This window comes from Rhinolophus sinicus, chromosome 1 (assembly GCF_057876585.1).
Source record: "Rhinolophus sinicus isolate RSI-liver-muscle chromosome 1, RSI-T2T, whole genome shotgun sequence".
Lineage (NCBI taxonomy): Eukaryota > Metazoa > Chordata > Mammalia > Chiroptera > Rhinolophidae > Rhinolophus > Rhinolophus sinicus.
Genome location: NC_142501.1, coordinates 54,950,928 through 54,963,174, shown reverse-complemented (window position 1 = coordinate 54,963,174; position 12,247 = coordinate 54,950,928). Strand labels below are relative to the sequence as shown.

General features: G+C 52.1%; 1 protein-coding gene across 1 annotated transcript; it reads left to right on the top strand.

Moving 5' to 3' along the window:
• The first annotated feature begins 2,515 nt into the window (after positions 1–2,515).
• Positions 2,516–10,520, top strand: KRT78 (keratin 78). The gene is made up of 9 exons (XM_019724372.3): positions 2,516–3,337; positions 3,744–3,958; positions 4,982–5,042; positions 5,501–5,596; positions 6,509–6,673; positions 7,031–7,156; positions 9,484–9,704; positions 9,979–10,013; positions 10,100–10,520. Exons 1-9 carry the CDS (start codon positions 2,972–2,974, stop codon positions 10,351–10,353), a joined length of 1,539 nt encoding a protein of 512 aa, XP_019579931.3. The 5' UTR covers positions 2,516–2,971; the 3' UTR covers positions 10,354–10,520.
• The last annotated feature ends 1,727 nt before the right edge of the window (positions 10,521–12,247 follow it).

Genomic DNA, 12,247 nt, shown 5'->3' with positions numbered 1-12,247 from the left:
CATGGTCTGACAATTAAGTTCACGAACTTTGTTGCACTGATATTGCTAACCCTTTTTGATATCAGAGGGATTATTCATTATGAATTTGCACCAACTGGACAAACAGTTAACCAAGTTTACTATTTGGAAATGCTGAAAAGGCTGTGTGAAAAAGTTAGACGACCTGAACTTTTCGCCAACAATTCATGGCTCTTGCATCACGACAATGCACCAGCTCACACAGCACTGTCTGTGAGGGAGTTTTTAGCCAGTAAACAAATAACTGTATTGGAACACCCTCCCTACTCACCTGATCTGACCCCCAATGACTTCTTTCTTTACCTGAAGATAAAGGAAAGACATTTTGATGACTTTCCTGACATCAAGGGTAATACGACGACAGTTTGATGGCAGTTCCAGAAAAAGAGTTCCAAAATTGCTCTGAAGGGTGGACTAGGTGCTGGCATCACTGCATAGCTTCCCAAGGGGAGTACTTCGAAGGTGACCATAGTGATATTCAGCAGTGAGGTATGCAGAACTTTTCTACGATGAGTTCGCGAACTTAATCGTCAGAACTTGTGTGTGTGTGTGTGTGTGTGTGTGTGTGTGTGTGTGTGCGCGTGCGTGTGTATTTTTAATAGGAGAAAACATATATTACAGCAGCATTTGAGAGCCTGGGGATTTAAGAAGATTCCTGTAATGTATAAGAATTCATCTTTTAAAACTTAAAAAAGTGCTTATTGATGCCCAGTGCATGCCACACCCTGAGCTGGATAGAGTGGTGAACAAAAGAGACGTTGTGGAGTTCTGGTCTAAGGTTTAGTGGGCTGCTCCCTGGGGCAGTGGTCTGAGCTGGCTGGGGGTCCTGGGTCCAGTCTGATCAGCTGTGTGGGTGGTCTTGAGCAAATCACTCAGACCACAGAGCAATGGGGCAAAGCAGGCTTAGAGGTCATCTGCTGCAATTTCTTGTTACTCAAGCGTACACACTCTCTGCCCCCTGTCTTACACCCTGTGGGGCCTCAGCGTCCTTAAGTGTGAAATAGAGGGCACTGGACCTTGAAGCTTGCTCGGGCTCTGTAATATTTGATAATATTACAAATATGGGGAAGTTCCAGGAAGGTGAATTTGGCCCTATCCCAAGTGTGACCTCTGTCCTCTACCTTTAATACTGCGGCAGGGGTAGGAAAGGTCGAGTTCTGTCTATGGAGATCTTTCTTAAGTGTATTCCTGGGACCCAGAAAGAAGGCACCGGGCCCTCCTTGCCTCTGCAAAGTGGTGCCAGGATTCAGCCTATTTTCCAGATTCTCTTTCTAGACTGCCTTCTTCTCTTTGCTGTACCTGAATCTCTTGCTTGGGTCTTTTGTCTCCTCTTCTTCATCTGGCACCTGAGTCCCTTAAGCTCCTTCTTGGTTCTCCCCATGGAAGGCCTGGCATTTTTTTTTTTTTTTAAGGTGGAATTGACTGTGTATTACTAAAGCTGTATTAATGTTTCTAATGGAGGAATAATTCTTTTTTTTTTATTAGTTTCAGGTGTACAAAACAATGTACTAGTTAGACATTTACACCCCTCTTATTCTAGGGTCATCTGTCATTCAGTTTCATTTAGGGGAAGGAAGAAGGGGCTTCTAATCCTCTGGAGGGCGGGGAGACGCACTCCCACTGACTGGCGGGGGGCGGGGAGGAGGTGGAGTACCTATGGGATGATTTGCACTGCTAGGACTGACTTCCTCATAGCATGTGTCTTGCGTGTTTATTACGCTGAGTCTCTGTCCTTGCTTTGAGTTGCATTATCAAAGACCCCAGTATTCTAGCTTCAGGGCACACAACGCTCTAGGTAAGTGTGGCAGGGAGGCAGGGAAAAATAGCTCTCCCACCACGTAAAGAAGACATTTTAGAAGTTTCTAAAAATCAGAGCTGCCTAACGCTGCGTGCCAGCATGAAGGAGCCTCAGTGGGGGGGCTGGATGTCTCCTTCCAGGGGTCGTGCACCAGGTGGGAGGCTCACTCACTCACTACTAGATGCATCCTGGGTTCTTCCACTGAGCAGACTCTCAGGGCAAAGACAGACTCTATCCCGTGGGGAATCCTAACGCTCCTGTTTCCGATTCCAATCCCCCAAGGGATTATGTTTCTCAGTACACATTTTATTTCAGAGCCTAGGTGCCTCTGATTTGTAACCTGAGAATGGAGTGCTTAACTCGGGTGGATAGGCCTGGTACTGGGTGTTTGTGGAAGGGACACAGGCTGGGCTCAGAAATGCTCCATTGGCCATGATCCTGGATGGAATGGCCTGGTTTGAGTGGGGTGGTGCCTCATGGATGATTGCTGGGTTGGGCAAGAGGAGGGACTTGGACACCCTGTTTTTCTGTTTCATTTCCAAATCCTGGAGTGTCTTTCAGCTGACAATGACAGCAACACCTTATTAACCTCCTGGCTTCTCTTAGAGCTGCAAAGTGCCTTCTTCTCCAACTCTTATAGGTAGATTCTTCCTTGAGAAGCTTCACTCTCCTTTGTCCAGTATCTCCAGGGCACTCAGATACTCCATCTGAACCCCCTCCATCCTCTTTTCCCCTTGACCATTCCTCCTTTCTCCCCCATCTCCGTCTTCAGGAAGTCTTCTTTGAATGATACTCAGTGACGTTGCTCAGGGCCGTTGCTTTCTATCCCCAGCACTGAAACTCAGGCCTCTGGCTGCTTCCTTGTCTTGGGGACATGCCCAGCTGTCCCACAGCCTGCGAGCTCTGAGGTCAGGGTCTGGGTCTCCTTCTTCCTTGGGCTCTGCACGTGCGCTCACCTATTCTCCAGGTGTGTCAGAATAGGTCATCTGGAGCCAGTGACAGACAGACACAGTCAGGCCGATAGCATCCTGCTCTCCGAGACCCAGCCCAGGCACGGGAGGGGATAAAAGTCTCGTGCTGGTGCCTCGGGGCAGGAACTCACACAGCTTGACTCTCCTCTGTCTGTTTGCAGCTGTGTGACTGTGGGTCTCTGCCATGTCTCTCTCCCCTTGCAGGCCCCAGAGGGGTTTCAGTGCTCGCTCAGCCTGTTCTGCTCGCTCCAGGGGCCGAAGCAGGGGCAGCTTCAGCAGCAGGAGCCTCAGTGCCTTTGGGGGTTGCCGAGGAAGCTCTCATGGAAGGGCCTGGGGGTCAGCGGGAAGGCCAGGGATGCAGTTTGGGGAGAGGAGTGGTGGGCCTGGGCTTTTCCTGTGCCCTCCGGGGGGCATCCAGAAAGTGACCATCAACCAGGATCTGCTGACCCCACTGAAGATTGAGATGGACCCCCAGTTCCAGGTGGTGAGGACTCAGGAGACCCAACAGATCAGAACCCTCAACAACCAGTTTGCTTCCTTCATTGATAAGGTGAGGGTCAATTTAGCTAAGCCCCTGCCTGTCTCAGTGCCTCCTTTGGAGGAACGATTCTCAGAGGACTTGACAATGGGGAAGTCTGGCCTATCACTTTTCTAATGACTTCTGCTGCAAGGAAGTCCCTCTGTGGTCTAACTGGAGTCTCTCTGGTTAGGCTGAGACCCTTTTGTTCCATGGTTGGGTCTCAGCAGCAGAAAACATCCAGCCAGCAGTGGGAAGACCTTCCCCATTAGTCTTTCCGACCATTTTGATGTGATCTGGGTCTCATGAAAGGGCAGGAGCCTGCTCTTTTGCAGGCTGGGAAAGGTGGGCTGATTGGAGGGTCCCTGAGTCTTCACTTTCCAGAGGCTGTGCCCAGGAAGTCCCACAGAAGCCTCAGGGGTCCTCTGCTTGTCTGCAGGTACGGTTCTTAGAGCAGCAGAACAAGGTCCTGGAGACCAAGTGGCACTTCCTGCAGCAGCTGGGGGTGAGTGACAGCCCCCAGGGCCTTGAGGCTTCCTTTGAGGTCTACCTGGCCCAGCTCAGGAAGCAGCTCGAGGAGCTGCAGAGACAACGCTGGGCTCTGGACGCAGAGCTGAAGTCTTGCCGGGACCAGGAGGAGGAGTACAAGACCAAGTAGGCAGACCACAGTTCCCTGTGGGCCCTGGGGGGGCTGCGGGAGGGCTGGATCAGGGCTGTCGCTGAGGGTCTCCCCCACACACGCCTGGGCACCCCTCAGTCTCTCTGCATCCCATTTCCTCTGACTCTCAGGCTGCTCTGGCTGCCCCTGAAGCCCAGGTTGGGAGAGCCTTAGTTCCAACAGGCCCCAGCTCCCAGGCCCATGTTTCTGGTCAGCCCTGGGAGAGGCTTATTTAAACAATGCTGGTGGGTTTTTTCTTGAGAAATTCCTGTTGAACAGGCTGTGGACTAAAGTGACTCAGCTGTTCTCTGGTCTCAGGGGTGGAAGGGAATCCGTTTTGTGGGACCATCCCCAGGCCCGTGGCATGATTCACAGCTGGGCTGTGGTTCTGAACTCCCCACCTAGGTCACTTGGTGGTGAGGCGAGAGCCCTGGACTAACAGGAGGCTTGGGTTCAGCGACTGTGAGCAAAGGGTAGCTGTGTGGCCTTGGGCGTTTTACCTCACTCAGCCTCAGTTTCTATATCTGAAAACTGGGACGATGTCACCTGCCCTTCTTACCTTCCAGGGCTGTTGGGAGGATGGGATGTGAGGTAAAGCAGGTCCTGGAAGGAGCCCAGGATTGGGGCCAGGAGACCTGGGTTTTAGGTCTGCTTAGCTACCTAATCATCTATGACTCGGGCAAGTTGTATAAAATCTAGTTGTATAAAATCTGTGATAAAATCCAGACTGCCTGCTTCAGGTGATGACTGTGTGTAGTAAGTGAGAAAGGGTGTTTGAATGTGCCTTAGAAACATGAAGTGAAGTGGCCTTAGTAAGGGGACATGGGCTGAAAGGGTAGAGACGGACATAACTAGGGTGTGACAAAATCATTCTGATAAACAGACACAGATGGGTTTTGTGTCCTGCTTTGGAGCATCTAAAGGCAAGAGTGGCCTCTTCAGGGAGGTCGTGCTTGGGGAAGGGGCAGGGGTTCTCATCGTGGCACCTCAGGCAGTGTCCATCTGTACTTACTCTGCAGGTATGAACAGGAAGGCCACAAGCGCGCCACTGTTGAGAATGACTTTGTAGTCCTCAAAAAGGTGAGGGTGAGGGTCAGCTGCTTCACTTGGATCCTGAGTACCCACAGTGCACAGCCCAGTTTTGGGCTGGGAGGGCAGGGGTGGGACGTCCTAGTGCAGTATATGCTCTCATGCTGCCTGCAGGGGTTCCACGGGGAAATGGGACATCTATCTAGACCCAGGGACCCCCAACTGAAGGATCATGTAATGAGTTTTGTATGTGACTGCAGGAAAGGGTGGAGAGGGAGTGGAAGAAGCAGAACTGGTTGGGGTTAATCAGGGAAGGCTTCCTGAAGGCGGTGTCAGTCAGTGTCAGGCAAAAGAGAGAATAGGGCAGGGCAGGGCTGGAGGGGGAAGGAGCAGGGCCCCAGAGATGGCTGAGGGTGGGTGTTGGTCAGTATGTGAACAGTACTCCTGAGCCAGAGTAGGGTCCACAGAGAGGAAGTCAGGGATACATTGTTTTGCCTCCTTGTCCCCAGGATGTGGATGAGGTTTTCCTGAGCAAGATGGAGTTGGACGGCAAGCTGGAGGCTCTGAGAGAGTACATCTGCTTCTTGAGGCGTCTGTATGAAGAAGTGAGAATCTGTCAAGGGCAGAAATGGTGGTCTCCAAGGGCAGGTGGGAGTGAGGGGAGGTGAAAGGGTGGGCAGGTTCCCTGTGGCTACAGTGAGAGTGGCCAGGAGGGAAGTCTGGTTAGGGTGACTTATATCCCAATCACCCAGACATTTGACAAACAATTACTGAGAACATACTATATGGATTGCTAGGCACGGAGCATATATCAGTGAATAACCCCACAAAAGTCACGAAGCTTGCTTTCTATTGGGAGACTGATACTGGAGGATAGACCTAATAAATAAGTAATTTATATAGTATGTTAGAAGGTGATACATGTTACAGAAAAAAGGAAAATTAGAACAGGAAAAGGAAGATTTTGAATGTCGGGGGTAGGGCAGGTGGGTAGTAAGGCAGGTGGTAATTTCAAATAGGGTGGTCAGGGTGGCCTTATTTAGAAGATAAAATTTGAGGAAAGACTCGAAGGAGGTGAGGAAGTCAGCCACACAGGTGGAAATCAGGCATTCCAGGCAGAGGGAGCGGCCCACAGCTAGAGTGTGCTGGTATCTGAGGAAATGCAAGGAGGCCGTGTGGCTGAAGCAGCCAGAGCGAGAGGGAGGGGAGGGTGAGAAGAGGTCCGAGGAGTGATGGGGACGAGGTGATTTCTGGCCTTGCAGGACATTTTCCTTTCATGTCCAAGCTACAAGAGCCCTTGTAGACCACCTCCAAGGAGGTAGTCTTGGAGACAGCCTTCATTCTAGATGAGGAGACAGCTCCACAGAAGGCAGTGTGTGCTCCACACCACCCAGCACGAATGAGGCTGCCCCCTGATGGAGTGTGGGCAGAAAATCAGCATCCTGTCTACCTGCCCGGGACTCCAAGGGAAAAGGGAGTTGGGGGGCGAGTGGACACTGAGTCAGTCTTCCCTGCAGGAACTGGGCCAGCTCCAGACCCAGGCCAGCGACATGTCCGTGGTGCTCTCCATGGACAACAACCGTTGCCTGGATTTCAGTGACATCATTGCCGAGGTCCGCGCCCGGTACGAGGAGATTGCCCAGACCAGTAAAGCCGAGGCCCAGACGCTGTACCAGACCAAGGTACTCAGGCTAGGGAGCAGCACCACGCTGGAAAAGGTGGGGTCTCCATGCCCACGCCCCAGGGTGGTCATCCACCTCAGTCTCATCGAGCAGTTCTGATAACCTTCCTGAAGCTCCAGGGCTGGGTGGGCATGATCATTTCCGCTCTCCAGGAAGGAGGCAACTCAGGGAAACCATGGGAAACAAGCCTGGACTTCTGCAAGCACATCCCCCCATGTCCTCGTTTCAGTGTTCATAACCCAAGTTCCAAATGAGGATGTGAGGAGGCAAAGAATGGGGAACATGGGGTTTCTCATGGTCTTGGTGTCAAAAGTGAAGGTCTTTTCAACTAATGGTGCCACCTCTGTCCCCCCTCAGTACCAGGAGCTTCAGGCGTCTGCCCAGCTTCATGGGGACAGCATGAAGGAAACCAAAGTCCAGATTTCTCAGCTGCAACAGGTGATCCAGAGGCTGCAGAGTCAGACGGAGAACCTCAAGAAGCAGGTGAGGGTCCCAGAGCTCTCCAAGCCCTGCCTCTTACTGCCTGTGTCACCACTGGGTTCGTGTGAAACCTCGATAACTGGCTGGAGCTCTGGATAATTTGAGGTGGAGAGAACCTCAAGCCCCATTGAAGAGGTCTTTAGCCTTCCTCCTGTGAATTCTAGCTGCATTGGCTCTGCACCCAACAATTCCAGGCGGCACTGCTCATGCTGCATTCCGTGTCCGGGTTACATCTTGCTCTAGGCTCCTTGGGGAGAAGGTTAATTCTTCTCTTTTCTGATCTCTTACTTTTACTCTTCAAGCCCAGTAGGGATTCTAAGGCCATGCACTGAATTTCCTGGTCCCCTGTTGGGGAGGGTGAGAACCAGGCCCTCAGGGAGCAGGGGACATGAGCAGAGCTCTCCTTAGGAGGTGAGGCTGTTGGGACCTGGCCTGGGAAGGAGCAGGAGAGCCGGAGGGAGAGGCTGGCAAGGGCGAGGAGGTAGTTTCCTGCTCCTTCTGGAGACCTCATTTCTAGATGTGAAGGATTTCAGATTCTGAAGTTTTCAAGCGTCTTTGCACTCACTTTCCCCAAATCTGCAGAATTGGTTTTGAGACCAGCAGAGCGTTGAGAGCTGAGACCACAGACTCAGGAGGTTTCCTTAAGCACATCAGCTTGACTCCCAAGTCACACGTGGCCCATCCACTCCCAGCGGGGCCCTCCTGGGAACGTTCTTGGAGCACAACTCATCCAAAGCCCACTCAGTCTTCAACCATCCTTACCTGCTCTTCTTTGGTGTGTGATGGCAGGACCCAAGATCTTATTATTCAATTTGCTGCCACAGTGTTTTGCCCGTAGATTTGGAATCCTTGCTTTGGAATTCCCTGGAGTAGTCTGTTAAGATGCAGATTCCTGGGCCTCCTGCCAGACTAAGGAAATCAGCGTTTCCAAAGGTGGAGCCCAGAAACCTATTTGCTAAACTAAGTTCACGCAGGTGATGTGAATCTGTGGTCTCACAGCCCAGCTGCTAGCACTTAGGAGCGGTACTCTGTCCCCACAATAGCTCTTCTCACAAACACTTCCTGTGGGAACCCCTCTTGGGGATACAGCCCCTTTACTCCTACTCTTCATACACAAGCCCGATGAATGGGGCCCCTCAGGGCCAGGTCCCATGCAGAGCCTGCAGGCTACAGTTAGAGTGGTGGACAGGACAGCAGTTGTCCTGGGTTAGGGTCGCAGCTCTGCCACTCACCACCTTCCTGAGCCTCAGTTTCTTCATCTGTAGCATGGAGATGACACCCGCAGGGTGCTTGTGTGGGAAAAGAATCACGAGAGCCTTTAGGAAATGCCTCTTTCCTGAACCAAATGTGAGGGTCAATCAGCTGGACGGCTGGTTAGGCAGGGGTCTTGTCCTTCTTCTACTTGTTTTCTGTGGAATTGGTGAGGTAAGAGAGAGTATATTTTTCAAACCAAAAATTGGGGCACACGGTTTGATAAACTCTGTCAACAAGGCAAAATATTTGAAGTGGGACTGTTCTACAAAAATCAAGGACTGTGATGGCCCTCAAGATGAGTCGTGTAGATAATGACCCGAACAGGACAGGAAGTACCCTGAGAGATGCTTTAAGTACCCTGGAGAGAGTCAGATAAAGTGCTGAGGGTTGGGGGTGGGAAGAAATAGGGGACATCCCTGGAGGAGGTGGCAAAGGGGGGATTAGTTTCCTGTGGCTGCTGTAACAATGTACCACAAACTTGGTGGCTCAAAACAACAGATATTTATTCTCTCAATTCTGGAGGCTGGAAGTCTGAAATCAGGCATCAGCAGGGCCACAGTCCCTCTGAAAGAGCTAGTGGAGAATCCTCCTTTACCTCTTCCTAGTCTCGGGTGGCTCCAGCAATTCCTTGGCATTCCTTGTTTCATCACTTTATCACTCCAATCTGCCTCCGTCTTCATGTGGTGTCTTCTCTCTGTGTCTGTCTTTGTGTTGTTTCATTTTTTCTAGGGACACCAGTCATTGGATTTAGGGCTTACCCTAAATACAATATGATATCATCTTGAGATCCTTAACTAATTACATCTGCAAAACCCTATTTCCAAAAAGGAGTACATTCAAAGTTCTAGGTGGACATGACATTTTTGGGGTCACTAGTCAACCCATTATGGGAGCTAAGGAACAGAAGAGACAATACTTTCCCTTAGAATGGGAGTAGCTGGGAGATGGCCAAGGATAATTTTGAGCTCATGAGATTAGGATCCATCCTAGCCTTCAAGTTATATCCACAGTGGGTGGCTTGGGAGGCTGTGTTGTGCTTATAGCCACTTTCTCCCTCATTTCTACATCTCTCCCAGAATGCCAACCTGGAGGCCGCCATCACTGATGCTGAGCAACGTGGGGAGCTGGCTCTCAAGGATGCTCAGACCAAGCTGGCCAAGCTGGAGGCCGCTCTGAGAGCCGCCAAGGAGAACATGGCCCGGATGCTGCGCGAGTACCAGGAGCTCCTGAGCACAAAGCTGGCCCTGGACGTGGAGATCGCCACCTACCGCAGGCTGCTGGAGGGCGAGGAGTACAGGTGGGGCTGGTCAGAGGGACCTGGGAATATGTGCCTGAGGTGGTGGATGGAATGCCAACACAGAGCTTTCCTTGCTGAGGGGGATTCTGAGAGATTACCTGACACCCTAAGCCACCGAGGGCAATCCATTCTGCTGGGAGTGGTTCTAAATTGGGGACCGTGGGTTTTATCTGCAGAGAGGGTAGGTGAGCTGCTCCAAGAGGCTTTAAACACCTGGGGATGCATTCTTTGCAGCCCATCTTAACAGTTCCTTCTCTTGTCCTTTCTTCCCCAGGATGTCTGGGGAATGCACCAGCCAGGTCACTATCTGTGAGTATCAGGGGACTTTTGAGGGGTCCCCATGGGGAGCCAAGGACTGTGCTGTGACGCTGGTGTATTTGTGTATTTTTTGGCAGCCATGGGGGAAGGCAGCATCGCTGTGTCTGGAGGAGCTGGAGATAGCCTGGTGGGCACTTGTGGATTCGGAGGCGGCAGGTTTGGGTCCAGCTGTTCCAGTGTCGTGACTGGAGGCTCCAACGTCATCCTGGGCTCTGGGCAGTGCCCTGTTATGGGCTCCTGCTCTGTGTCTGGTGGCGGGTCCAGCTCCAGCTGCCACACCATCCTGAAGAAGACAGTCGAGTCAAGTCTCAAGACGTCCATCACATACTGAGTACCATGGCAGCCACTTACTCACTCCCCTGCCTTCCTGAGCTTTCTCAGCCCTGCCCCTACCTCCCTCACCCCCACCCCAGCGTGGCCAGCTCTGTGTTCACTGCCTACCACCCAAGTCAACCCACAGGGGATGCTGTAAAAGTCAATAAAGTCACATCTGCCTGCTGTTCTGAGTGTCTGCCCAGTTTGGCCTTGCCCTGCACACTGGTTTGTCTAATTTGTCTGCCACCTTCCCCAAACCAAGGTGCACAGTGCCCTATCCTCCAGCCAGCCAGCCTCGTCCTCTTCTATTTCCATAGCCTTCAGCCTGAGCTGGGAAAACTCTGGGTGGGGCTTGGCCAGACTGCATTTCTATCCCAGGTATTCTCCTCTGTGGGGAGGGGAGAGGTCTGAGGCCCACTGACCAGAGCCTGGAGGCTAGAATGAGGGGCGCCCACCCCTATCCCATTCACCTGCTTCTGGGCCTCCATTTCTCTAGCTCTCCTGTGAAATGAAGCAGCAGCCAACACTCCCTGGGGATGAGTCCTTATTCTTCTCTTCCCCTCGCCCACTCCCTCCCTCCCACAAATAGTATTGAGCACAAACCACACCTGAGGCACTTTTCTAGGCCAGAGGCCAGTTTCCCGTGGTTAGGGTTGAGAGATGGGGATTTGTGGTGAGACCTTTTTGTGACGTGTCCCTTCTTCTAGTCCCCCTACTGATGACGCCCTGGCTCTACCTCTATCCAGAGTGGCAAGCCTGAGTCACCTCCCTCAAGAGTCACCTCACTCCCACCTCTTATCTCTGAGCGTTAACCTGGCCCTTCTTCTGGACAGGATGCCTTGGGTAGGTTAACAATTCAGCACTGATGCTGAGCAACAGCTTTAAATACGTGTTCCAAGGGCGTTTTGAGAAGAGATTGAAGGGTAGGGACAAAGGTTTCCTGTGGCAATGTGCTGCGTCTCTGCCACTCCTTCCAGCAATTCAACTCAGCCCCCAGGTTTGCACACCTTACTTGGCGAAACAGAAGCTGTGCTGCTGCCCAGCCCACTCTCCACAGAAGGCGATCTGTGGAATATCTATTGTTGTTTGGGTTATATCCTATGGGCATCTCACTCCTCACCCTAATAAGCCGATCAGGGGCTTCCTTCCAGGCCTCCACTGTGTTCCCTGGGGTGCATTCCATTTCCTCCATCTCCACTGATGTTTTAGCATCTCTTGTAGCTTGTTCCCTGGTTAATTCCCCAGAATAGGCTCATTCCTAACCCAGGACCTATTCCTGACCCTTCGTCCCTGCTCCTCCTTTCCCCCAAGTCTGTCCCAGATTTCCCTCCTCCTGGAAACCGTCCCTAATTGCCTGTGTCTGAACCCACCAGACTCTTTCTGTCTCTGGTATAGCCTGGCTGCACCTGTTGCTGTCCTGGACTCTGTTTCTATCTGTTCTGGTCTGGGACCTAGCTTCTCTTTCAGCCTGGAACCTCTGAGCAGGTTCTTTTTCTGCACCTAGGACAGGGAATCAGCTCGGTTGGTGCTGGGGGCTCTGATGCAGACTTGGGACTGGAACTATGCCCCATTCCCCTTACCCCTGGCTCTATCCCACCCATGGGCTTGTCTGAACACGAGACTGGAAGCTTCTCCCCCTTCCCTCTCCTGCAGGAAGCCAGGAGAGTGGGCACCAGGTGCTAGGAAGGCAGGGAGGGTCTTCCCCACCCCACCGTAGCTGCTGCACTGGCTGCTGCACTGCTCCTCCTGTCTCCCCCTCTACCTGGGTCAAGTCTAGACTCCAGGGCCTGGGCTGCAGGAGGTCACATCATTCCGCCCCTGCTTGAGGGGGAGGTCAACCCTTTACTTAGATCCATGGGTCTCTCCATCAAAAGTATCCATGAAAGAGGCTTTTCAGCCCTCTTTATGGG

Excerpts from the sequence above, each read along its gene's own strand:
- KRT78 (XM_019724372.3), top strand. The coding sequence starts at position 2,972 with ATGTCTCTCTCCCCTTGCAGGCCCCAGAGGGGTTTCAGTGCTCGCTCA. Across the intron at positions 6,674-7,030 it reads AGACGCTGTACCAGACCAAG|TACCAGGAGCTTCAGGCGTC; the intron begins GTACTCAGGCTA and ends GTCCCCCCTCAG. Across the intron at positions 10,014-10,099 it reads CACCAGCCAGGTCACTATCT|CCATGGGGGAAGGCAGCATC; the intron begins GTGAGTATCAGG and ends ATTTTTTGGCAG.